The following is a 25608-nucleotide window of genomic DNA, read 5'->3' as shown; positions in this document are numbered from 1 at the left end:
GATTGTATACACAGGAACCATGCTGCAAGGTACTGACTAGAGGTGAAAATAACATCCTGGCAACTGGTGACTTTGGAATGACTTGTCTAGAGGATGGTGGGTTGTAGTCATCTTCTGACTTAAAGCAGATTCCCCTGAAATGGACAACACCAGAAGCTCTGAATTATGAGAGATACTGTTCTGAGAGTGATGCATGGAGCATTGGCATCCTCCTCCAGGAGACCTTCAACTTAGGGGACTGTATATACCCTTTTTGCCACTGGAGGAGATTTTATCCATCTTTTCAGATTTAAATGAATGGCTGCCTTTTTCATTGCCTGAAGATTTTGACTTTTTTTTTTCCTTGTTTTTCTCATTTGGATGAGGAGAATCACATGGATTTTCACTTCTGTGTTTTTATTATTTTTTTAAAATATATTTCTTTATTGATTTTAGAGAGGAAGAGAGAAGGAGAGCGAGATAGAAACCTCAATGATGAGAGAGAATCATTGATCGGCTGCCTCCTGCACACCCTTCACTGGGGATCGAGCTGCAACCCAGGCATGTGCCCTTAGCCGGAATCGAACCTGGGAGCCTCAGTCCACAGGCTGATGCTCTATCCACTAAGCCAAGCTGGTTAGGGCCACTTTTGTGTTTTTATTTTTTTATTTTTATTTATTATTTTTTTAAGTTACAAAATTTTATTAAAATGTGTTTTGTGTGTGTGTGTGGTGTTTACATTCTTTTTTTAATATATTTTTTATTGATTAAGATATTACATATGTGTCCTTGTCCCCACGTTACCCTCTATCCCCCCCCCCCCCCCCCCCCCCGCTCATCCCCTCACCCCCCCGTTGTCCGTGTCCATTGGTTAGGCCTATATGCTTGCATATAAGTCCTTTGGTTGATCTTTCCCCCTTGCCCCCACCCTCCCCTACCTTCCCTCCAAGGCCCGACAGTCCAATCAAAGCCTCTCCGTCTCTGGATCAGTCCTTGTTCATCAGTTTATGTTGTTCATTATATTCCACAAATGAGTGAGATCCTGTGGTATTTATCCGCTCTCCAGTTTTTTGGTTTTTTTTATTGCTTAAAGTATTACAAAGAGTATTACATATGTCTCCTTTTTTTCCCCCCGCCCTTGACAATCCCCTGGCCTCCCCTACCCCGCAGTGTCTTATGTCCAATGGTTATGCTTATATGCATGCACACAAGTCCTTTGGTTTTTAAACCGCCATTGTTCCGTTTTCTTCTTTTCGCCTCTTGGTTAAGTCTGGTAGCACTTCCCGGTCATTGTTTGAGTGATGCCGTTTCCGACCTTTTCTGTCCTTTTCATCTTTTTTCTCTCTTTCTCTGGATCTTTCCCTTGAGTTGTCCAATTCTTTCTTGTCTGTTTCTCTCTCCTTACTCTTGATTAGTGGTGAAGGAGTATGAATAAGGTACAGCTTTGCTGAAGACTCCTTGAGTTCGATGAGACTGTCCTTTATTGTGGAGGTATGTGATGGAGAAGGGTGTATATCACTTTTGCAGCGTTTTTGTTCCATTTCAGGCTCAGTAATATCTGATCGGGGAACAGGTGACTTCAAGGGCCCAGAAACTGGTCTTTTTTCTCCTCCTTTAACATTTTCTTTTGATTTTATTTCCTTTGCTATATCTCTTTCTCTGAATGACTCCTTCTCTATTTCCTTTTCTTGAGTCAATTTTGATTCTATGTTGGGGACAGTGGTCTTGAATTTCTCATCTTTAGCTTTTTCTTCCTTCTTGAATTTTTCTTTCTCTTTGTTGGTCTTAGGTGTTCTTTCCTTTGTCTCTCTTCCTTTTTCGTCTTTCTTCGGCCGCTCTTCCTTTGGTTTTTCTTTACCATCTTTACTAAGTGCCCTGGCCTCTGGAGCCTTTTCTCTTTTCTCCTTTTCTTTCCCTTTCTCTTTGTCATTTTCTTTAATAATTTTGCTGCTATTAAAGCCACTATTGCCACTGCTTGAATTGCCTTTGAGTGTGGCACTAGAAGCTTTATTTACAGCTTTCACACCACACTGAGATCTTCCCATTGATTTATCATTCTCCTCAGCACGGCTTTCATGAGATTTAGGTGCACTTCCTATGGAAGATGAAGACCCACCAACAGGCCCATTGTGTGCACTGGCAACTGCGTTCTTCGGAGTAGGGTCTTTGCGATGAAACTCATTTTCAGGTACCATGTATGACTTCCTACATTTCAACCTCCCAGAGTAGCCACTAGCTAATGCATATAGACGAGGCCTTTTCCCTTTTTCTTCTTGGCAGATTTTATGCACTCTTCTTTCCAAAGCCTGACCAAGATTTAAAACTTTTGGGTAACAAGGAAGTACTTTTGTTAGCACAATCAAGATATTCCTTATGTGAATATATTCACCTGTTTCAAGGCAATGTACTGATGCCTTGGTTAGTTTGTAATGCCATTTATGTACCACATGTCGAAAATTTTCATAGTCTAGTTGATCAGCTTGATTTCCACCATCAAATCCAGTTGCCCGTAATGTAGTAAGGAATCCTGGATAATTTCCACATTCCTTTTCATATGTGGCTCTGTCACTGTGCCACCTGGTCACCGTCTCTAACATACAGCAAAGAAACCTCCCATATCGACTCGCTTCATTTTCAGTACAGCTTGCAACTGTGAAAATTATGTCAGAGAAAACTCGATCATAGCAAAGAAGTGTGGAAAAATTTGGAGTTTTCTGCTGATGTACCAATTCAACAAAACGAGCACAGTAAACAGCATCAACTGCTGAAAAAATACATCGAGGAAATATACACAGCTGTAAAAATTTTGTGATGGTCTCATTTTTGGTAGATTTTGCTAAAAGCCAGTTGTCCTTTTCCAGTTGCAGTCGCTGTAGAACTCGCTGTACATGTGCCATCTGTTTCTTTTCTTCTGCAAGAAGCTTGTCCTGAAGAGCACTACAGCGCTCCTTTTCTTTTTTCTTTTTATTTGGAGGCATTCCTTGATTGTCATCAACTGCTTTCATCTGGACTTTAAGTTTACTGACTTCCCGGTCGTAGCTGGTGTGTGGAACTGCAAGGTCATACATTGTCAATGACCAGAATGTGGCATAGAATCGAGGGCTGATGTCATCCCAGACTTTGGAAACGTGCAATGAGACTACTGCTTCGTGGACAGGGGCCATCACCATTTCACATGATGTTATGTACTTGTGGACTTTATGTTGCTGTTTACTTCCCTCGTCTGATTTTTTAAGTTCATCATATTTGGATGAAATATGGTGTGCATACATTGGCCTAGACAAGAAAAATGCTGCATCATGGGGTATATGAAATTCGTTACAGAGCACATCAATTGAAGGTACTCTCTTTGTGTAATCTTCTGTGCTTAGATTAGATGCTAAAAATCCACCAAATTGTACCAGGGTATCATGACACTGATCATAGAGCTTTCCCACAAGTTCCAAATGTTTCTCTCCACCTTCCTGAAAGATCACCCCATTCCTCTGCTGAGCTATTATCAAACAAAGGGGAAGAGCAAGATCATAGTCCAATAGTGCATCCTTTAATCTCTGGGAGGATTTTTTAGTGTTTCTGATCTGGCCAAAATAACCTCCCTCAGCTTTTAGTTGCTCTCCACCAGTCATGGCCTCTAGTTGCTCCGTTGTCATTTCCTCGGTGATTTCTATTCCTGCCATTTTGTGTACCACTTCTTTCCATATGAGCAGGTCAGTACTTCTGCCTGCCTTTAGCTGGTTAGCCACATATTGCAGAAGAGCAGCAAGATCAATTGGATATTTATGAAAAACTGCACCACAGAAACTAGCAAGATGCCGAAGCCAGCTTGAAATGGTTGTATCATCGTGTTTCATCCTTTCCTTTTCTGGATTTGCTAAAGCTTCAAGGATACAATAGGCCAAGACATCATAATTCAATGAAGTGAGGTATTTCAGTGAATCTACTACAGGTGTTATTAAGTTATCATGCATCTGTATTTGTGCCAAGATATAATCAAACAAAATAGTTGGATTGCTGTGGCTCAATTTCCCAATTTGTCTTCCAGAAGGCTTCACATTTTCCTTGGTTAGACGTTTCATGATATATTTAGCTTTGTCTATTGTTTGAGCTTTAACTTTTACTAAAAGTGGGTGACTGTTGTAAGTTTCATTCTTCCACTGGCCATACAGACGATATCTATGCTGATAAGGAAATTTTTTAAGCATTCCCCATAGTTCCTCAGTCATACAAGCATTGCAGTCCATTAGAGAAAGAGATGGAAATAGTACTTGGTCAGTAATGCCAAGTAAACAGCTAAGAATAACTTCCATTTTCTCTTTATCTTCTTGTGTCCTTCCATCAGACTGAAACTCCTTCATAAAGGATTTGCCTATGCGCACCACTTTTGCAAATAAAATGGGATCACAAGAAAGGTGGGGACCAAGGTAACAGAACATATTGAAGACATCTGTCTTCAAATCCTCAAAGCTCTCTGCTTGTTTTGGTGCTCTCTTATTTTGCAAAGCATTAACAGGTGAGCCTTTAGCACCTTTAGGAACGCCAACTCTTCGGTAGAGGGGCTCAATAGTTATGTGAATAAGCCTGCAAATAGCAAGAGCTATTAGCTGATGGGAAGCAGCATAGTATGGAGGCATCTGATCCATAATGTTCTGTGCATGCTGCCAATCGCCAATCTTTAATAAGGCTTCTAACAAACCAAGCTTTTGGTTGTCAGGTGGCTTTTCTACTTTCTCCTCCTCCTTTTCCTTCTCTTGCTTATCAATTTTTTCAGAAGACAATGCAACCACCATAAGTTTTCTAACAATTTCCTTAGCTTCCACCATTTCTCGTTTATATTCATCCATAATACAATTATCAGCCGGAAGAAGATATACATAAAGATCATTTAAATCAATAAGATTAACTTGTAGGAGCACTGCCGCAACTCTGTATAAAGATGAAGGAGTCTCTCCATTCGGCTCCTGGTAAAACTTGAATTTGAACCCAAGTATATGACAAAGTGTTTGCGGTTCACACCTACTCATATAAGATTCTAATAAAGATATAAAGAAGTCATTATATTCTGGTCTGCATTCAAACGCATCTAAAATGATACCCAAAACTCTATTGGGATCTAGATTAAAGCATCCTATTAAAGATTTGATATTTTCTAAGATTAAATCACTAGTAATATTTCCCGATAAATCTTGCCCCAATTCAGCAATCAGCTTAGCATACCCTTCATTCTCTTCTCTTAAAAAATTGAACTTTTGCTGCTTATAAAAGAGTTTTGTCTTGATTTTAACTGACCTTTGATTGAATTGCTGTGATTGTTTGATAAGTCCTAATGATTCCAATGTTTCTGGATCCAGGCGTTCCTTTAGAATCGTGTCTGAGACGAAATACAAACACGCTAATACCAATTGCATAAAACAGTCTCTCTTGCTCTTCTCTTCTAAAACGGTTGTCTCAATATCTAACATGTAAAAGATATCAGCAAGAATGGAGGGCATATCCTCACGAAATTCGCTGATGTCATTTAAAAAATCAGCTGCTTGTTCGGGCTTCAGATTTCCTTTAATGACATGGTGTGATAACTCATAGAGAGCTCGCTGGAAATCTCTGTAAGTCGAACTGCCGTGGCTCTTGTTTTTGCTGAGAAGCCAACATAAGTCCAAAAGGTCGCCTCTTCCTGATTTCTCCCAGTTCTTTATCCACTCGACCTGGATTGACACGGAGGCTGCCTCCATCTTTGTCGCCTTAGTGACAGAGGCCCAGAAGTGCCGCTAGGCAGCTCAGGGATCAAAGGGAAGTACCGCCCACGAGGAATGCCGGGAACTGCGCCTTTGCTTTTCGAGTTTCAGGCCCCAATGATTTCAGAGTCTACTATGAACGCTCCCACCTCGGTAAGTTCTGTTGATATCAGGAGTAGTAGGAATTCTCTTCACTCACCTTGCAGCTCCAACTTCAGTCAGTCTGCTCTGGAGAAGTGATGTGTTCTCTGCACAGATGAGCCTTTTAAAGGACTCCTCATAGGCCACACCCACTTGCTGAGATTGGGAGTGTCCCAACTAAGGAGTTTTTTGAGGTACCCGCTGTCTCTTGGCCGATTTTTTGCTTGGTGCCAGTCACAAAGACGCTGCGCCTGCACGCGGACTCCTGGGTGCTCACGCTGGAGCTGAAGCGCTTCTCGGCGCTGGCAGACAGCAACGTGGAGTGGGAAATGTGCTACCCTGTTGGGGTCTAGCCCCAGCAGGTCCAGGGGTCCCAAAGGTGTGGACAAAGTCAGCGAAGAAGGAATGACACGGAGACAGCGTTCAGTTGATCAGCAGCTTAGCCAGGATGTCTAGCCAAGTTCTGTCTAGGTTCTCCAGCCAGGTTCTGGTTAGGATCTCCAGCCAAGTTCTGGTGTTTATTGTCTTGTTACATCTGCATTTATACCAGTTGATTTTAATCCTGTCAATTTCTATTGCAAAGGTTAGGGCGTTTCTTATCTCCATTCCAGGGAGTAAAGATTGTGTAGCTTAAGCGTGATTGTTTGTAGTTAAAGTGATTAACTACCTGCCTGGCACTTAGTTAAGGGGTTTTATCCCCTCCCTAACTTCAGGGAAAAATCCCTACCTGGGGAAACAACCTTTCTCAGAGAGGTGACCTTGGTTAAAACACATAGCGCTAAGGAGAGCAAACATATAAAGAACAGTATGCTATATATGCCAGGTCTCTTGAAACATGCTGTGCAGATGTTTCTTTCCTGCAGCAACTGTGTCAAGCAGCAAGGATGGACCGGCTTCTGGCACAGGCCTATCTCAAAAAAAAACAAGAAAAAATAGTATAAATCATCTAACTCTACATCTCAAAGAATTAGAAAGAGAGCAACAAGAAAACCCCAGAGTGAGCAGAGGGAAGGAGATAATAAAGATTAGAACAGAAATAAATGACATAGAGACCAAAATCAATGAAACCAAGAGCTGGTTCTTTGAAAGGATACAGAAAATCAATGAAACCAAGAGCTGGTTCTTTGAAAGGATAAACAAGATTGACGAACCACTAGCCAGGCTCACCAAGAAGCAGAGAGAGGACCCAAATAAACAAAATCAGAAATGATAGAGGCGAAATAACAACAGACCCCACAGAAATACAAATGATTGTTAAAAAATACTATGGACAGCTCTACTCCAACAAACTAGACAACCTGGAGGAAATGGACAAATTCCTAGAAAAATACAACATTCCCAAACTCAATCAGGAAGAATCTAAAAATCTCCACAGGCCAATAACTATGGAAGAAATTGAAGCAGTCATCAAAAAGCTTCCAGCAAACAAAAGCACAGGACCAGACGGCTTCACAGGGGAGTTTTACCAAACATTCAAGGAAGAACTAAAACCTATCCTCCTCAGACTACTACAAAAAATTCAAGAGGAAGGAACACTTCCAAGCTCATTCTATGAAGCCAGCATCACCCTAATACCAAAACCAGGTAAAGATAACACAATGAAAGAGAATTACAGGCCAATATCCCTCATGAACATAGATGCCAAAATCCTCAACAAAATCTTAGCAAATCGGATCCAGCAGTACATCAGAAAGGTCATACACCATGACCAAGTAGGATTTATTTCAGGGATGCAAGGATAGTACAATATCCAAAAATCAGTAAACGTGATACATCACATAAACAAATTGAAAGAAAAAAAACCACGCTGTCATATCAATTGATACAGAAAAAGCATTTGACAAAATCCAACACCCATTTTTGATAAAAACTCTCAGCAAGGTGGGAATAGAAGGATCATACCTCAACATAATAAAAGCCATATATGACAAGCCCACAGCCAACATCATACTCAATGGACAAAAACTAACACCATTTCCCCTAAGAACAGGAACAAGACAGGGATGCCCACTCTCACCACTCCTGTTCAACATAGTACTGGAAGTATTAGCCATTGCAATTAGACAAGAAGAAGAAATAAAAGGCATCCAAATTTGAAAAGAGGAAGTAAAACTGTCCTTATTTACAGGCGACATGATATTATACATACAAAACCCTATTGACTCCATCAAAAAGCTACTAGACTTAATACATGAATTTGGCAATGTAGCAGAATAAAAAATTAACCCCAAGAAATCTAAGGCATTTCTATACACCAATAGTGAACTTTCAGAAAGAGACTAAAAAAACAATCCCATTTACCATCGCACCAAAAAAATTAAGCTACCTAGGAATAAACTTAACTAAAGAGGTAAAAGACCTCTACTCAGAAAACTACTGGAAGTTGAAAAAAGAGATAGACAAAGACATAAACTGATGGAAGAACATACCGTGTTCATTGATTGGTAGAATCAACATCATTAAAATGTCCATACTACCCAAAGCAATCTATAAATTCAACGCACTTCCCATTAAAATACCAACGGCATATTTCACAGATCTAGAACGAACCCTCCAAAAATTCATCTGGAATAAAAAAAGGCCCTGAATAGCTGCAGTGATCCTGAGAAAGAACAAAGTAGGTGGGATCTCAATACCAGATATCAAGCTGTATTACAAAGTCACTGTTCTCAAAACTGCCTGGTACTGGCACAAGAGCAGACATATAGATCAATGGAATAGAATAGAGAGCCCAGAAATCGGCCCGAACCAATATGCCCAATTAATATTTGACAAAGGAGGCAAGAACATACAATGGAGTCAAGATAGTCTCTTCAATAAATGGTGTTGGGAAAATTGGACAGATACATGCAAGAAAATGAAACTAGACCACCAACTTACACCATACACAAAAATAAACTCAAAATGGATAAAGGACTTAAATGTACAATGGGAAACCATAAAAATTTTAGAAGAATCCAAAGGCAACAAAATCTCAGCCATATGCCGAAGCAATTTCTTCACCGATACAGATCCTAGGACATTGGAAACTAAAGAGAAAATAAACAAATGGGACTACATTAAAATAAAAAGCTTCTGCACAGCAAAAGAAACCATCAACAAAACAACAAGAAAGCCCACTACATGGGAGAACATATTTGCCAATGTTACCACTGATAAGGGTTTAATCTCCAACATTTATAGGGAACTCATACAACTCAACAAAAGGAAGATAAACAATCCAATCAAAAAATTGGCAAAGTACCTAAATAGACACCTTTCAAAAGAGAACATTCAGAAAGCCAAGAGACATATGAAAACATGCTCAAAGTCACTAATCATGTGAGAGATCAAATCAAAACAATAATGAGGTACCATCTCACACCTGTCAGAATGGCTATCATCAACAAATCAACATACGACAAGTGCTGGAGAGGATGTGGAGAAAAGGAACACTCGTGCACTGCTGGTGGGAATGCAGACTGGTGCAGCCACTATGGAAGACAGTATGGAGTTTCCTCAAAAACCTAAAAATGGAACTCCCATTTGACCCTGTGATCCCACTTCTAGGAATATATCCCAGGAAACCAGAAACACCAATCAGAAAGGATATATGCACCCCTGTGTTCATAGCAGCACAATTCACAATAGCTAAGATCTGGAAACAGCCTAAGTGCCCATCAGTAGATGAATGGATTAGAAAACTGCAGTACATTTACACTATGGAATACTATGCTGCTGTAAAAAAGAAGGAACTCTTACCATTTGCAACTGCGTGGATGGAACTGGAGAGCATTATGCTAAGTGAAATAAGCCAGTCAATGAAGGAAAAATACCACATGACAGTTTGCCTGGAACAGATTGTCAAACTACAGCGGGAAGGCCGGGGAGGGTTGGGGGGCAGGAGGGGGTGCGGGTAAGAGATCAAGTGAAGGACTTGTATGCATGCATATAAGCATAACCAATGGACATAAGACACTGGGGGGTAGGGGAGGCCAAGGGATTGTCAAGGGCAGGGGGGAAAAAAAGGAGACATATGTAATATTCTTTGTAATACTTTAAGCAATAAAAAAAAAAGAAATTGAACTGTTTTCTTACACCTTACACCAAACAGCTGTTGCCCTTAAAACCCCTCCTCAGCCCCCACATAGGTTCTGCCTTTGCAGTTCACCCAGATTAGGTTCTGATTAGTCAGTTTCTATGCCAGTCAGCGTCAAAAGCTCCACCTCCTAGGCAGCCATTGGCTCCTTGGAGTTCACCCAGATTTGGTTCTGATAGGTCAGTTTCTTTGCCAGTCAGTGTCTCTGGACCTATCTCTGGGCCTGATCCACAGCCGCCATGGCAGCAGTGGATCAGGCAGAGCCTCTCTCTCCAGGCCTATCTCCAGGCCTGATCTGCAGCTTTCGTGGCCGCTGGTGATCAGATCTTGCCTCCTGGGGGAGGTAGGGGCTGGGACCAGGGGATAAAGGTGGGGAAATGGGAGATATCTGTAATACTATCCTATGTAATAAAGGGATAATATGAAAATTAACCCTCACACCATAACACCATCACAAGATGGCGGCATGCACAGCAGGGGCAGGGCAGAGGGGACGGGGCTGGCGGCCACTTTGCGTGGCTTCTACCAGGGTTTCTGTGGCCCCACATGCCTGGAGGCAGGGCATCAGAACAGCACTCCAGGACTTGGGGCCGTCCTGCAGTGCACCGGCCACACGGGGCAGGACTCCAGTACTCAGACCAAGGGGGCAGAGCCTGGAACTGTGAGAAGGAGTGCAGGCACTGGCCCTGTGGGTAGAGGCATGACCTTGGCCTAGCCCAGAGAGTGCAGGAGGGGTAAACTCAAGCACAGGAATTACTAGAGTTAAAAGCAGGGACATGGGCACAAGGGACAGACGTGGAGTCAGCAGAATGAGGGTGAACACCAATAGAGAGGAGGTGCCATGGAGTAGTGTACACAAGGACATACCCTGAACATGGGGGCACGCCCGGTCTGTAGGGTATAGCTTTGCTGCCCTCAGAGGAGTCATGAAAAAAGTCCTGCTAGAAGGAGGTTTGAACCCAGGCAGAGGACAGGGGCGGGGACAAGTTAGCATGCAGGTGCTTGACCATGGAAGAGGCTCTGAGCAAAGCCAAGGTGCCCTTAGGGGGCGAGGCCAGGGTGTGGCTTAAAGCACTGTTGGGCGGACAGGGGCATAATGTGAATAAGAGAAATGACGTGACCGGCATGAGGGGCATAGCCAAGATGGCTGCCTGCATGAACCTCATCCCAGTAGCAAGTGTAGGGGTTTGTGCTCAGAGCCTTCGTGTAAGGTCCCATGGCTTCGGGAGTGGTCCCGGGTCTCGCACGATTTCGCACAATGGGTCACTAGTCAACAATAAAAAATAAATTAATTAATTTAAAAAATTTTTGTGCAAATGTTTCAGGCCTTGCTATGCCTGAAAGGAAAGAGAGTTTTTGGAAAAAAGTATTCTCCTTGTGTAGGTAAAAACCAATGATATACTTAATGATTCATTCATTAGCAAATTGTTAGCCACTTATTTACAGGAATTTTCAAGCAAAGAGTCTTGTAGTATGGCGCACGAGATTCCTGGAGGAAGTAACAAGTACCATTTTTATATTTATTTACAAGATGGACTTAACGATCTCCATAAAGTGTTTGCCTCTTGTGGTAACCATTTGAACATATCAAAACTACTCATTGTGATTTCTCTTCCACTGTCTAATTAATGGCCTGAAGCAGTGGTCGGCAAACTCATTAATCAACAGAGCCAAATATCAACACTACAACGATTGAAATTTCTTTTGAGAGCCACATTTTTTAAACTTAAACCATATAGGTAGGTACATTGTTATTAATTTAATTAGGGTACTCCTAAGGCTTAGGAAGAGCCACACTCAAGGGGCCAAAGAGCCGCATGTGGCTCATGAGCCGCAGTTTGCCGACCACTGGTAAAGCAACAAAGAAGTGTATGAAATATAGAGGCCTTGATTTTTCTACATAAATGTGTATATTAAAATGATTCAAATTCTTAAGATGGTGCAAAGTCCTAAAACTATAATTAGTTATTTCTCCATTGTCCATTTCAATCACCCAGAATACCTGTCATTTACCTATTTATATATCACTCCTATTCCAGGCATCTTTCTAAGTGTTTTACAAATACGAATTCCTTTAATCCTCAGAACAACTCTATTAGGAGAATTCTGGTTTTTATCCCCATTTTATAGATAGAAAAACTGAGGCATGATGAGGTAAAGTAACTTCCCCAAATACTGGACCATTAGTGGCAGACCCTTAGGCCACGTGTCTGCAGTCTGTGCGCTGAACCTTCTCCCATGTAGTCTCTGAGGTTCTCTATTTTTCCTTCTTCAGCTCCTCCCTGTATCTGAGAACATGAAATTCATTTATAAACAAATGAGAATGTCTTTGTCAGAGGATAAAATAAAATAAGGGAGGGTGAGAACACAAGATGGACTGTCTCTGATAGAACCACAGATGCATGCAAGGACTCTCCTCATTGTTGAATGCTGAGAATAAAATCCCACTTGCCACACTTTCAATCACAGCCCAATGCTAATGTTTACTGGAGGTAATAAATATGGGCTATAACTTCACACCTAGAAAACCTGCAGAAATCAGCATACCTATGGCGATAATGTGGTTTAGAGGAGGGTCCATTGTTAAATGTGGAACAAAGGGCTTGGGCTATATCACGGGAATGTGGGAAATTGGACTCTTTTGCCAGGATGCATATTGCCCTAAACATGAGACCAGAGATAAGAATAAAATAAGATTAAATGCAGTAACCATAAAATGAAGATAACAATACCAACCTATATCTCAGAGATATTATCCATAGTCACTAATAAAATAATTATAAGCAAGGGAAAGCAGTTCTCAAGTAAATTGGAAATAGATGTCTATTGATAATAACAAAATTTGCAAACAAAATTAATGCTTTCCATTTTAATGAGGAGCCAAAACAAAATTTTAAAAAAATACAACTGTAAATGTAGTGGCTGTTTTTTTCTATATGTATTTCAGATGACATGAAGGATAATTGTAAATGGATTTAGACTGATATAGTCATCTGTTCATGAACTGAATAATGTTTGTGATTATAGCAAGTGAAGCATTGAGCCTTAATCCAAAAGAAGAAATTCTTGGTTAAAAACTATGATAGTCACTGGTCTAAATGAGTTCTAGAAACCTGAAAAAGTTTGTGCATCTCCAGAAGTATTTACTGCAAAGAGACTCATAGGAATGAGGGTCTGAAGTCCACTGAGTGTCTTCTACTACCTACTACTACCTGCATCCTTGTCAGATAGGATCCCTAATTAACTACTTTGGTGATCCATTAAGTCTCAGTCACACACGACTTTTAGATGTGTATATAAGAGATGCAAGTTGATTAACAATCTGATAATAGGGAAAGCGTTCTCTACAACTGATTCCAACAAAGCTCTTCTCAAGAAACAGGCCTTTCTGATTTTTTTAGTTATAGTCTAAAGCCAGCTGGGACAAGAGCATCTATTCTAACAGTTATTAATCCTTCATGGGTGAGTGTTATTCCTAAATTCCAAAATTTACTACTGATGATTTTGTTTAAAAAGAAAGGATATTTAGTTTGTAAGTTTTATATAAACATTTGTGTGAACTGGTTGATGGTACCAAAAGAAAACCCATTCTTTACATATTGTGGAGTTTCCTTTCTGAAAATGACATCTTTTACCTTTTTCTTACCTTTAATTATTGGCATAAACAGAAAAGTAAGGATTTTCTATGGTGCATTTTAGATTTCTTGCAATCAAACTTTTCTCTTTAGTGGTCTTTAATAAGATATTTTAAGATTAGAAAGTTAGTTAGCAGTCTTTGACAAATTTAATTATTCAGTGCAAGTGTTTATTAATCATTTATTATGTATATGAAACACAGATGTTATTGGGCACATGGAGAAGATAGAATGCTTTGTGAGATTTAAAATTTAATGAGAAAGTTAAATCAAAAGCTATGTAATAACACAATATGTGCATATTAAAATACCACAGGACAAGACTAAGAGATTCTAATGCAGGTGACTTATTTGTACATTAATGTTTGAGAACCACTTTGCTAAGAAAATGAGTTATCATAGTACTTTCATACTACACAGATCATTGATATGGTTTTCTAGTAGTTAAAAAAACTTCCCAAAATAAGTAAGGATTTATTGACATTGATAAATTGTATTTTCCTAGTGGTAGAATTTTTTCCCAGTGGTAGAATTTTTAATAGGTTTGATGGGAACACAAGCCAGAATAGAATTTAATATTATCCACAGAGAATCTTCATGCCACGGGTATCTGAGGCAATGTCAGATAAATGACTCAACAAAGAATTCAGTGAAGTAATAGGACTATATGAATGTGAGATCAGGAATGGCATCATGATAGATATGCACAATAAATACTGATTTGGCAAGAAAGGGAAAGAAAGGATTTTCCACGTGAGAAACTATGTGGGCAAGGCCTAGGCAAAGCATTGAAGATGAAACTGCCCAGGGAATAGAGGGGAATAGGGGGTGTGGGACAGGGAGGAATTAAGAATGACAGTTCTAGATCTGAAGAGCAGCATGACATTTAATATATATACATTAGAGGCCCAGTGCACAAAAATTTGTGCACTCAGGGGGTCCCTCAGCCTGGCCTATCCCCTCTCACAGTCTGGAACCCCTTGGGGGATGACCACCTGCTGGCTTAGGCCCTCTCCCTGGGGGATCTAGCCTAAGCTGGCAGTCAGACACCCCTCTGGCAGCCCGGGAACCCTTGGGGAATGTCCACTTGCCAGCGGAGAGCAGGCCTAAGCTGCAGTCAGACATCCTTAGCGCTGCTGAGGAGGCAGGAGAGACTCCCGCCACCACCTCTGTACTGGCAGCCGTCAGCCTGGCTTGTGGCTGAGAGAGCTCCCCTTGTGAAAGCGCACTGACCACCAGGGGGCAGCTCCTGCATTGAACATCTGCCCCCTGGTGGTCAGTGTGTGTCATAGTGACCAGTCATTCCCAGTCGTTCTGCTGTTAGGGTCAATTTGCATATTACCCTTTTATTATATAGGAGTGCCTGGCCAGCCTGGGTGAGGGGCTGATGGCAGTTTGCAGGCTGGCCACAGCCCCTTCAGTGTGGGGGTCCCCACTGGGGTGCCTAGCCAGCCTGGGTGAGGGACTGAGGGCTGTTTGCAGGCTGGCCACAGCCCCTTCAGGGTGGGGTGTCCTGCTGGGGTGCCTGGCCAGTCTGGGTGAGGGGCTGAGGGCCGTTTTTAGGCTGGCTAAGCCCCCCAGCAAGGACCCTCACTCCATGAGGGTTTGGCTAGCCTGGGTGAGGGGCTGATGGCTGTTTGCAGGCTGGCCACAACCCCCAGCCACCCAAGCTTCCAGTGGAGGCTGGCTGGAAGTAGGTATCTGAGATTTATTTGTCTTCTATAATTGAAACTTTGTTGCCATGAGTGGAGGCCTCAGCTGGCTCGGGGCTGGCAGGGAGCTTGGCTTCCTCCATTGCCCAGGCAACCAAGCCTCCAGCTTGCTCCAGCTGCGTGGCTGCTGGCCGCCATCTTGGTTGGGTTAATTTGCATATGGTCGCTCTGATTGGCTGGTGGGCATGGCTTAGGGCATAGCGAAGGTATGGTCAATTAGCATCTTTGTCTTTTATTAGTGTAGATATATATATATATATATATATATATATATATATATATATATATATATAATGTCTTCATTTATTTATATCTTTAACAAAGAAACCAGACAAAGTCATTGATTTCCCAAAACATCAGGAATAAGTAGGGTCCTTATTAAAACAAATTCTTAGGCCCTATCTCATATGATAAGTGCTGATAGTGGAGCTTGGAATATTCAGTTTTATGAATTCTTTCCTGAACCTGTTGTTTTGGCATATTTGGAAATTGTTGAAATATGAACTCTTCCAGCTTTTAGGTTTTAAGATTCTGAGTTTAGGGAAACAAGCAGAATTCTGGGACTGAGAATTTGATGCAATTTTGATGAGATTTTAAAAAGGAGGTTGAGGCAAATTTATATTTTAAAAAAGCTAAAGAGGTTATATATATTCCAGATACTATGGAACACCTAGGCTGTTAGAAATTCTATCGTTCAGTCTGATAACTTTTTAAGGGAAGAAAGAACATACTAGGAAATTATATTCTTTTGTTTATTTTGGATATTACTGGAAGGAAGGAATTAATTTTATTTTTCCAACCTTTGAAGATATATATATATATATATATATATATATATATATATATCTTATATAAAAGTCTTCAGGAAATATACATACACAATATTATGTAGAAGATACATGTTTCAAAAAACATACAACCCTTTGTGGGTGGTCAGTTTAAATAGCATATATATAAATGCTATTTCATTACATGTCATATGAAATTTGTATTTTGGATATAACTACATTGAGTGCTTCATAAACCATATTCTCCAAAGCTAGACATGATTTTGTCAGTGAAAATGTGATTTAATGAGTGCTGCCTTCAAATGGCATTCTCTACTGGATGTCATGGAGATATGCAAATGAAGTTAAAGACATTGTCCTCATTCTCAGGGAATTTACAATATAATAGGGAGACACATGCAAATGAAAAGCTATAACAACACATGCAAAGATGACATGAAAACAGGTACAAATTAATGCAACAGAAAACATCAGCACTCAGAGAAATGGAATAATGGAATGATCAGTGTGAAGTAGAACTATTCAAGTGGGCTTGATGAAGAAAACTTATTTTAAATGGATGTTTGATAGGGGCACAAATATGGATTGAGAGGCAAATAGTGGGAAAGATATTCTATTCAGAGAGCATGACAAGACCTCTGGAGAACAAAGGGTTAGAAGAAAGAGTAAGCAATTTAAAATGATTGCTGAAAGATATAACTCTTGTGCTCAAATAATAAAAATGTGGTATGTAATTCCTTTTGATTCTGTTTAGGGTAGACCCTTATTCATCAAATCCTTTGTAGGATAAGGAAACCTGTTACCAAGGACTCTATGGAACTTTATTACTATTTTCCCCCAGGGAACTTTAGTTGTTTGAACAGTCACTAAAAACCAGAGGCTAAAGGATATTGATCTAAACAAGAGATGGAGTTTGGCCTAGAATGAATACTTTTAAAAGCTTGAAGACTGCCTATAATATCTTAAAATATATAGCTGTATTCCTCTTACAGTTGGATCAGCATTGCAATGATCAGTTCTGAAAGCATAGATAGCAGGTCTAAGTTAAAAAGATTATTTCAAAAAATATTTTGGAGACTCAATATAAATTATAGATATATCCATGCTTATAATTATTTTCTATTTTATTCTAGAAATCCACATTTATAGTTTAAAAATAAAATAGCAGTGGAAATAGTTGAAGATTTAGTAATCTCATAGACACTATCCCACCTCACCTGCTGCTTTCCAATATATTTATATTAATGTTATTGTCATAGTTGGCTAGTTAACATTAATAAAGGAAAGAAAGCAAAGGGAAGTCAGACACTGTAAGCATGGTCTGAAAGGAAGCTTCATCAGGAAGCTACAACTTCTCATAGCATTATTCCTCCAAGAGGATTAACACCCCCTTTTCCCACCCTCCAGTACCAGATTGTGGATTTGGGGGAAGGGATAGGACAAAGTGGGTGGCAGGCACATGTGCAGAAGTTGGGGTGATGCAGGAGAGGTGCTTGCTGGTCAGTCTAGCCTGGAGAACAATGGCTCGGTTAGTGGGTGGACCCCATCAGAAGCACACAAAATCTTGGAAAGTTAATTGGTTAGTTTGAAGAAGTTCTTGGTTAAAATCCCCAAAGAATTTCCTCTCTCTTGTTCTCTGTTGCTCTGTGACCCGAACTCGCCCAGGAGTTTGCACATTCTCTCTTCATAGCCACTTGGCCTTAGCAGCCGCATGGCCCAGGGCTGTACTTTAATATGGAGCAGAAACGATGGGCAGTGGCCTTTATTACGGCCCTGCTGAAGACAGGGTTGGACTTCTTCCATGGCGGGTCATAGAGAAAAGGCCCATTAGAAACTCACCCTCCAGTGCGAGTCTCAGGAAATTCTTTTCCTCACAACATCACAAGAATTCCACTTCCACCAGTAACATTTACAATTGTTTTGTTAGACCAGCAGTCAGAGTTACAGAACTGTGACTATGTAAGTATTGTTTGCTGCCAAGTATACTACAATTTAAACTGATGTTTCATATGACTATTTTCCTAGTTAATATTCTTTTTGTGTGTGTGGATTGTTATGTGCCAATCTCTAATTTTACCCCAAAATTCAAACAGACCTGGCAAAAAATTTTCTACTACTTCAGAGACTCTATCCTGGAGATGTCAGTTCAGCTCCTCATTCTCCTGCTCCAATTTAGACTGGCTGCTCTCGAGGTCTGGTACACAGTCATCACGCTGACAATTCCCTTCACAATGTCTTTCCCTCTTTTTAGGACTCTGTCTCTTCCTTTTTCTTGGTCTATTGCCTCATGTCAGTGTGACATCTTCAATTCATTCCTGGGAGAAGAAAAAGATAAATGGGTGGTCACTTTTTGAGAGCCTGAAAGTTTGAAAATATCGTTATCCCCACACTTAGTTGAGTGGGAATTACTTTATTTTTTTAAGTTGTGAGGGTATAGGTCTATTTTCTTTATATTTCAGTTTTGCTTTTGATGTGTCTAATGCCATTCTTATTCTTGATCTTTTATTCATGACCTGTTTTACCTTCAGGAAACTTTAGGAATATTTTTTCTTTATTCCTATTCTGAATATTTATGACAGTACAAGAGGCCTGGTGCACAAAATTTGTGCATGGGGGGGGGGTCCCCTCAGCCCGGCCTGCACCCTCTCCAATCTGATAACCCTCTCGCAATCCGGGACCACTGGCTCCTAACCACTCACCTGCCTGCCTGCCTGGTCACCCCTAACCCCTCTGCCTGCCTGTCTGCCTGATTGCCCCTAACTGCCCTCCCCTGATGGCCTGATCACCCCTAACTTCCCTCCCCTGCTGGCCGGATTGCTCTTACTGCCCCCCCCCTCGCCCCCCACCGCCTGATCACCCTAACTGCTCTCTCCTGCCAGCCTGATAGCCCGTAACCGCCTCTACCTCAGTTCCCGCTACCATGGCTTTGTCCAGAAGGAAGGCAGGATGACCAGAAGATGTCCAGTTGACCTGATCTAATTAGCATTTTACACTTTTATTAGTATAGACTAGAGGCCCGGTGCACAAAAATTTGTGCACTCGGGGGGTCCCTCAGCCCGGCCTGTGCCCTCTCACAGTCTGGGACCCCTCGGGGGATGTCTACCTGCTGGCTTAGGCCCGCTTCCCGGGGGGATCAGGCCTAAGCTGGCAGTCAGACATCCTCTGGCAGCCCGGGAGCCCTCGGGGGATGTCCACTTGCCAGCAGGAAGCAGACCTAAGCTGCAGTCGGACATCCTTAGCACTGCTGAGGAGGCGGGAAAGGCTCCCACCACCACTGCTGTGCTGGCAGTTGTCAGCCTGGCTTGTGGCTGAGCAGAACTCCCCCTGTAGGAGCACACTGACCACCAGGGGGCAGCTCCTGCATTGAGTGTCTGCCCCCTGGTGGTCAGTGTGTGTCATAGTGACCAGTCATTCTCAGTCATTCTGCTCTTAGGGTCAATTTGCATATTACCCTTTTATTATATAGGATAGAGGCCTGGTGCATGGGTGGGGGCCAGCTGGTTTGCCCTGAAGGGTGTCCCGGATCAGGGTGGGGGTCCTGCTGGGGTGCCTGGCCAGCCTACGTGAGGGGCTGAGGACTGTTTTCAGGCTGGCCAATTCCCCCAGTGGGGACCTTCACCCCATGGGGGTGTGGCCAGCCTGTGTGAGGGGCTGAGGGCTGTTTTCAGGCTGCCCACAGTCCCTTCAGAGTTGGGGGGTCCCTACTGGGGTGCCTGGCCAGCCTGGGTGAGGGGCTGATGGTTGTTTGCAGGCTGGCCAAGCTCCCCAGCAGGGACCCTCACTCCATGGGGGTGTGGCCAGCCTGGGTGAGGGGCTGAGGGCCATTTTCAGGCTGCCCACAGCCCCTTCAGAATTGGGGGGTCCCACTGGGGTGCCTGGCCAGTCTGGGTGAGGGGCTGAGGGCCATTTTCAGGCTGGCCATGCCCCCCGGCGACCCAAGCTCCCAGTCTCTCCTGTTTTTCTTTTTCTTTTTCCCAGGGCAGCCTGGAAGCAGGTATGTGGGATTTATTTATCTTCTATAATTGAAACTTTGTAGCCTTGAGTGGAGCCCAGGGCCGGCCAGGGCAGGTGGGAAGCTTAGCTTCCTCCATCGCCAGGGGCAACCCAAGCCTCCTGCTTGCTCCAGCTCCATGGCGGCGGCCATCTTAGTTGGTTTAATTTGCATACTGGCTCCTGATTGGCTGGTGGGCATGGCTTGTGGGTGTAGCAGAGTGTAATTTGCATCTTTCTCTTTTATTAGTGTAGATGCTGTGACATAGGTTTTCATTATGTTAGGCACTTTTCACAGAAAGGAGTTCAAATTTTAGTACTTCAAGATATTTTCTCTAGGTCACTCAGAGTTTTCTATACAAAATTCTAGGAATAAAGGAGGTGGCTAAGAATGCCACAGTTCAGCATGAAGACTTCCACTAAATGCCATGTTTTCAGCCTCATACCTCATCCTACATCCTTAAATGCCAGGTGTCCCCTAGTCCTTAATAAAATTCTCATCTGCTGACTCTGTCTCTCCTCCTTTCCACTCGCTCTAAAAAAATCAGTGGAAAAAATACATTTTCACAAAACTCTCATCTGCTGAGATATGAGAAAGTGTCTACAGTTATTCTTCATACCTGGTGCCTATAATTAATAAATCTCTTATAGGTTCTGTCTCTCACACGGGCGCCAACCAGGGCTGGGGATCAAGCCTGCAACCAAGGTATATGCCCTTGACTGGAATCAAACCTAGGACCTTTCAGTCAACTGTCCAATACTCTATCCACTGAGCCAAACTGGCTAGGGCTGACTCGTCCTTTTTTATGTTGTTGATGGTCTCACCGAATTTCTTGAAGTTCTCACTAAGTTCTTTGAGCATCCTTCTATTATTTTAAACTCTGTGTCTGATAGTTTGCTTGCTTCCATTTCATTTAGTTTTTTTCTGGAGATTTCTCCTGTTCTTTTATTTGTAACATGTTTCTTTGTCTCTGCATTTTGGCTGTTTCCCTGTGTTTCTTTCTATGTATTAAGATCTGCCAGACTTGGTAGAGTGGCCTTTGCTGCAACCTTCTTGGAGGGGTTCAGGATCTAAAGAAGGGGTCAATGCACAAATGAAAATGCTATACAAGAAATATAAATTTAGAAGGCATTGGGGGCCAGGTGGAGCCTCTTTCTTTTCTTTTTTTTTTTTTTTAAATATATTTTATTGATTTTTCACAGAGAGGAAGGGAGAGAGATAGAAAGTTAGAAACATCGATGAGAGAGAAACATCGATCAGCTGCCTCCTGCACATCTCCCACTGGGGATGTGCCCACAACCCAGGTACATGCCCTTGACCGGAATTGAACCTGGGACCCTTCAGTCCGCAGGCCGACGCTCTATCTACTGAGCCAAACCGGTTTCAGCTGTGGAGCCTCTTTCTTGAAGAGATATACTGACTTCTGGGTCCCGTTTGCTTTTTATTCGCTTGAATACACATTTGCCCTTTAGCATACAGGCATAGCAAAGGTAAAGTTAGTAAACAGTATAAGGATTATCAGGTTAGGAAATTGCCTTGAGCCATTGAGCCCACAGCAGGACAATATTATGCTGATTTTTAGCCCTGCTTAATATCAAATTCCATTGGCCTTCCAATGATTCTTTTTGCATTAGTATGCTAACTGCTGTTTGCTTTAGCCTCCAGCAGGCCTTGTGTAGTAGGTGTCCTGTGGAGCCCAGTGGCTCAGCCTCCCCATCAACTGAGCTGGGCATTCCAGATATGCTCCTGTGTGAGCTGTGTGCACTGTCTTATTGTAGTTGAGCCTTGATTTATGTTGACATCACTGGGAGAGACTGAACCCCAGGCCAATCAGTTTTGAGGATCAGCTGTGACTACAGCTGAAGAGCTGTTGTGCAGGAGCCAATCCTATGGAGCAGGACTTGCTTCAGTAGGACTTTGGTGCTCACTGAGTCTCTGCACATTGAGTGTGTCACTTGCGGAGGTGGTAGGGTTGTAATCTAGGGTAGTCTGAAGCTGACCACCAGATGCATTGGCTCTGGAGCCTTCCAGGAGGTGCAAAGTCAGCCACTGCCTGTGTCCTGTCTGGGGCCATCCAGCATGAGCTACAATGTAATCTTCAGGTGGCTGCTACTTACGTTGGGCTTGGAGGTGCCCAGGAGAGGCCAAGCTGTGCACCAAGATGGGTTGCTGTGAGTGGCAGGCCTGGCGCCACTAATTGAGAGGTACCAGACACACTGAGACCAGCTGAGGCTTGTTTGAGAGATTTTAGAAAAGTCCAAAGCATGAGGCAAGAGAAACTAGTTGTATGGAAAAGCCACTGGAAAATAGCTTGAATAAGGCTGCAAGTAGGGATGGGCAGGGTCTCAGGAAATCACCAGGGCTGGATGAGAAGTGTAATCCAGGTTGATGGAGATTCAAATATGGCACCTGTCTGTTGGCCCTGTGGTGGGAAGGGCTAAGCAAAGGAACAATGGCCTCTACCAGCACTTCTGTCCAGGAGAATGCTGTCCCTTCAGACCTCCCTGATTCCAGACAAGTTAGTTCCTCCCCGAATGTCCCAGGTTCCTTTCAAGCTGCTGCCTCAGTGCTGGAGCTCAGAGGGAGTGAATCCAAGTAAGTCTGTGTGCAAGGCCTTAAAGAGGAATTGCCTGGGACCTAGCCAGTGTGGCTCAGTTAGTTGGGTGTCATCCTATACACCAAGAGGTTGCTGGTTCGATTCCTGGTCAGGGCACATGCCCAAGTTACAGGCTTGATTCCTGGTAAGGGGTGATGTGGCCAATCAATGTGCTCTCATATCTGTTTCTCTCTCTCTCTCCTTCTCTCTAGAGACCACTAAAACTATTAAAAAAAAAAAAAAGGAACTGCCTGGGACTCCAACAGCCTCCATGTCTCTCAGTCACAATCTCTACTGGTTTTTACAGCTAGAAATTGTGGGGATTTCTCTTTCTGACACTGGAACCCTGGACTTGGGGTCCTGGTGTAGGGCTAGGTCCTCTCACTCTTCAGGGGAAACCTCCACAGCCAAAATATCTCTGCCAATTTTAAACCACCGCACATGGGTCTGGGACCAGCCAATTCCATGATTCCACCCCATGTTTTCACCCCTCCTACCAGTCTTGATGTGTTTTTTCTTTAATTCCCTAGTTGTAGGACCTTCATTCAGCTGAATTTCAAATGGTTCTGAATGATGGTTTTTCTGTATTTTAGTTGTAATTTTGATGTGGTTGTGGGAGGTGGCGAGTACTCACTTACCTGCCCCACCATCTTGATAACTCTCAAGATGCATGATTACCCTTATACGTAAGTACCATATAGGTCCCTAAATAGTGCCTGGTGTTCATATACAAATGTAATGACATGCTACTATAAAAAGAATCTCTACCTTTAGATAAGTGGTTGATCTTGATCATTTCTCTAATATGTTAAAAAAAATAAAAGCATGTCATTTACTTTCCAAATTTTGAAGGATTTTCTAAATACCTTATATTTTCACTGAATATAGAAGTCTGACTTGACAGTTTTCTTTTAGTGTCTTAAAGATGTTGTTCCATTGTTTTCAGATCACCATTGATTCTGATTAAGTCATTTGTATTCTTTTTCCCCTGTATATAATGTGTCTCTTTTCTGTGGTAAGATTTTTTTTAACCTTTATTTATAAAAGGTTATTTGATTATAATGTGCCTACGTGTAGTTTGCTCTGGAATGAGATTCTTAAATCTATAAGTTAAGGTATTTTGAGCCATTATTTGTCATATACTTTTGTACTTCAAATTACCATGTTAAACTTTTTTGCTATTGCCCCACAGATATTGAGGCTCTGTTAAGTTTTTTAACCTTTATTTTTTTTCTGTTCTTCTGATTGAATAGTTTATGTTGCTCTATCTTCAGTTTCACTGATGATTTCTCTGTCACCTCCATTTTCTGCTAAACTTCCAGAATTTTTTTATTTCATACATTTTACATTTATAATTTACTTCTATAATTTCCTAATGGTTCTTTTTCATAATTTTTGTTCTATAACTTTAAATTGTTCTATTTCCTGGCTGATATTTCTTATTTGTTAGCTCATTATAGTCATATTTTCCTTTCTGTTGTTAAACACAGTTATACTGGTTATTCTAAAATCCACATCTGATAATTCCAACATCTGGGCCATGTAAGAGTCAATCTTTATTTATTGGCCTTTCTTTTGAGTAATGGTTGCATTATTTTGTGTGTGTTTTTTTCATGTGTCTAGTAATTTGTAATTGTATTCTGTGAGTGATATATTGTGTATATATATATATATATACATATATATATGTATATATATATAGTGTATATATATATATTGTATTTTGTGAGTGACATATTGTAAAGATTAGATTCTCTTATATTCTAAAGAGTATTGGTTTTTTGTGTATTTTTTGTTGCTATTGTTTTAGCAGGCACTTAATTTGGCTGAACTCAAACTCAAAACTCTGTATCCCTGTGGAGTGAAACAGCTGAAGCTTGATCAATTATTTTAGCCTTACCTACTCCATACATGCGCAATTCAGGCACCAGCCAGAGATAGTGGCAGAATTGGGGGTATCTTCTGTTGATTTTCTCCCTTCCTGTGATTTCTTCCTGTATTCATTTTCCAGAGCTGCCATAACGAAGTATCACAGACTGAGTGGCTTACAACAGATATTAATTCTCTCGTAGCTCTGGAGGCTAGAAGTCCAAAATCAAGGTATTGGCAAGATTAGTTTCTTCTGGAGGTTCTGAGGGAGGACCTGTTTTGTGTGTCTTTCATAGGTTCTGTTGGTTGCCAGTCCCAGTTGGCATTGCTTGGTTTCTGGCTGCATAGTCCAGTCTCTGCCTTCTTCTTCACATGGCTATTTTCCCTCTGTGTGTGTCTGTGTCAATATTTTCCTCTTTTTATATGGATCCTTCTTATAAGGATCTTAATTACATCTGCAAAGATTATATACTTCCTAAAAAGGTCACATTCACAGATTCAGGATAGATATGACTTTTGAGGGGACACTATTCAACCCAGTATATTCCCTCACTTCCCAGCTCTTGTGGCAGCCTCAAACTCTGTCTTCTAAGTCTTCAAGCCATTGAGACTACAGATCTCTATCCACGTTTTAGGTACTCCTTACATCACTGAGAAGGCCTGCCCTCAGGCAAAAAGAAAACAACACACATACACACAAAAACCAAACCAAACAAACAAAAGCCTAGAAAGTCATAAGCACTGTTCACTTCTCCCCAAAATCAAGTCCCCTCCAGAGTTTGCCTGCTGTATTTAGTCTACAGTGCCCCTGGTAATTGTCTTTTTAAATCTTCTTTTCCATAGTTTATAGTTACTCTCAACGGAAGGATTGGTCTAATAGGAACTACTCCATCACAGCTAGAGTGGAATCACCTGCTTTTCTAACCAGATTAATAGAAAAAATATTAAGAATTAATATTTTGCCTGGCCAGTGTGGCACAGTGGTTGTGTTGAACCTCCTATGAACCAGGAGGTCATGGTTTGATTCCCAATCAGGGCATATGCCCGGGTTGCAGTTTCGAGCCCCAGTAGGAGGTATGCAGGAAATAGC

At 41.8% G+C, this 25608-nt stretch overlaps 1 protein-coding gene across 1 annotated transcript; it reads right to left on the bottom strand.

The window, feature by feature from the left end:
- Positions 1-225: 225 nt before the first annotated feature.
- Positions 226-5705, bottom strand: LOC308533905 (THO complex subunit 2-like; the record flags this gene model as incomplete). The annotated part of the gene is given in 3 exon segments (XM_081112122.1): positions 226-388; positions 1189-1202; positions 1206-5705. Coding segments are annotated over 3 exon segments (4677 nt in total).
- Positions 5706-25608: the final 19903 nt, after the last annotated feature.

Source organism: Myotis nattereri, assembly GCF_964212035.1.
Source record: "Myotis nattereri genome assembly, chromosome: 1".
Lineage (NCBI taxonomy): Eukaryota > Metazoa > Chordata > Mammalia > Chiroptera > Vespertilionidae > Myotis > Myotis nattereri.
The sequence above is the reverse complement of the archived record's forward strand: the minus strand, read 5'-3'. Positions and strand labels throughout refer to the sequence as shown.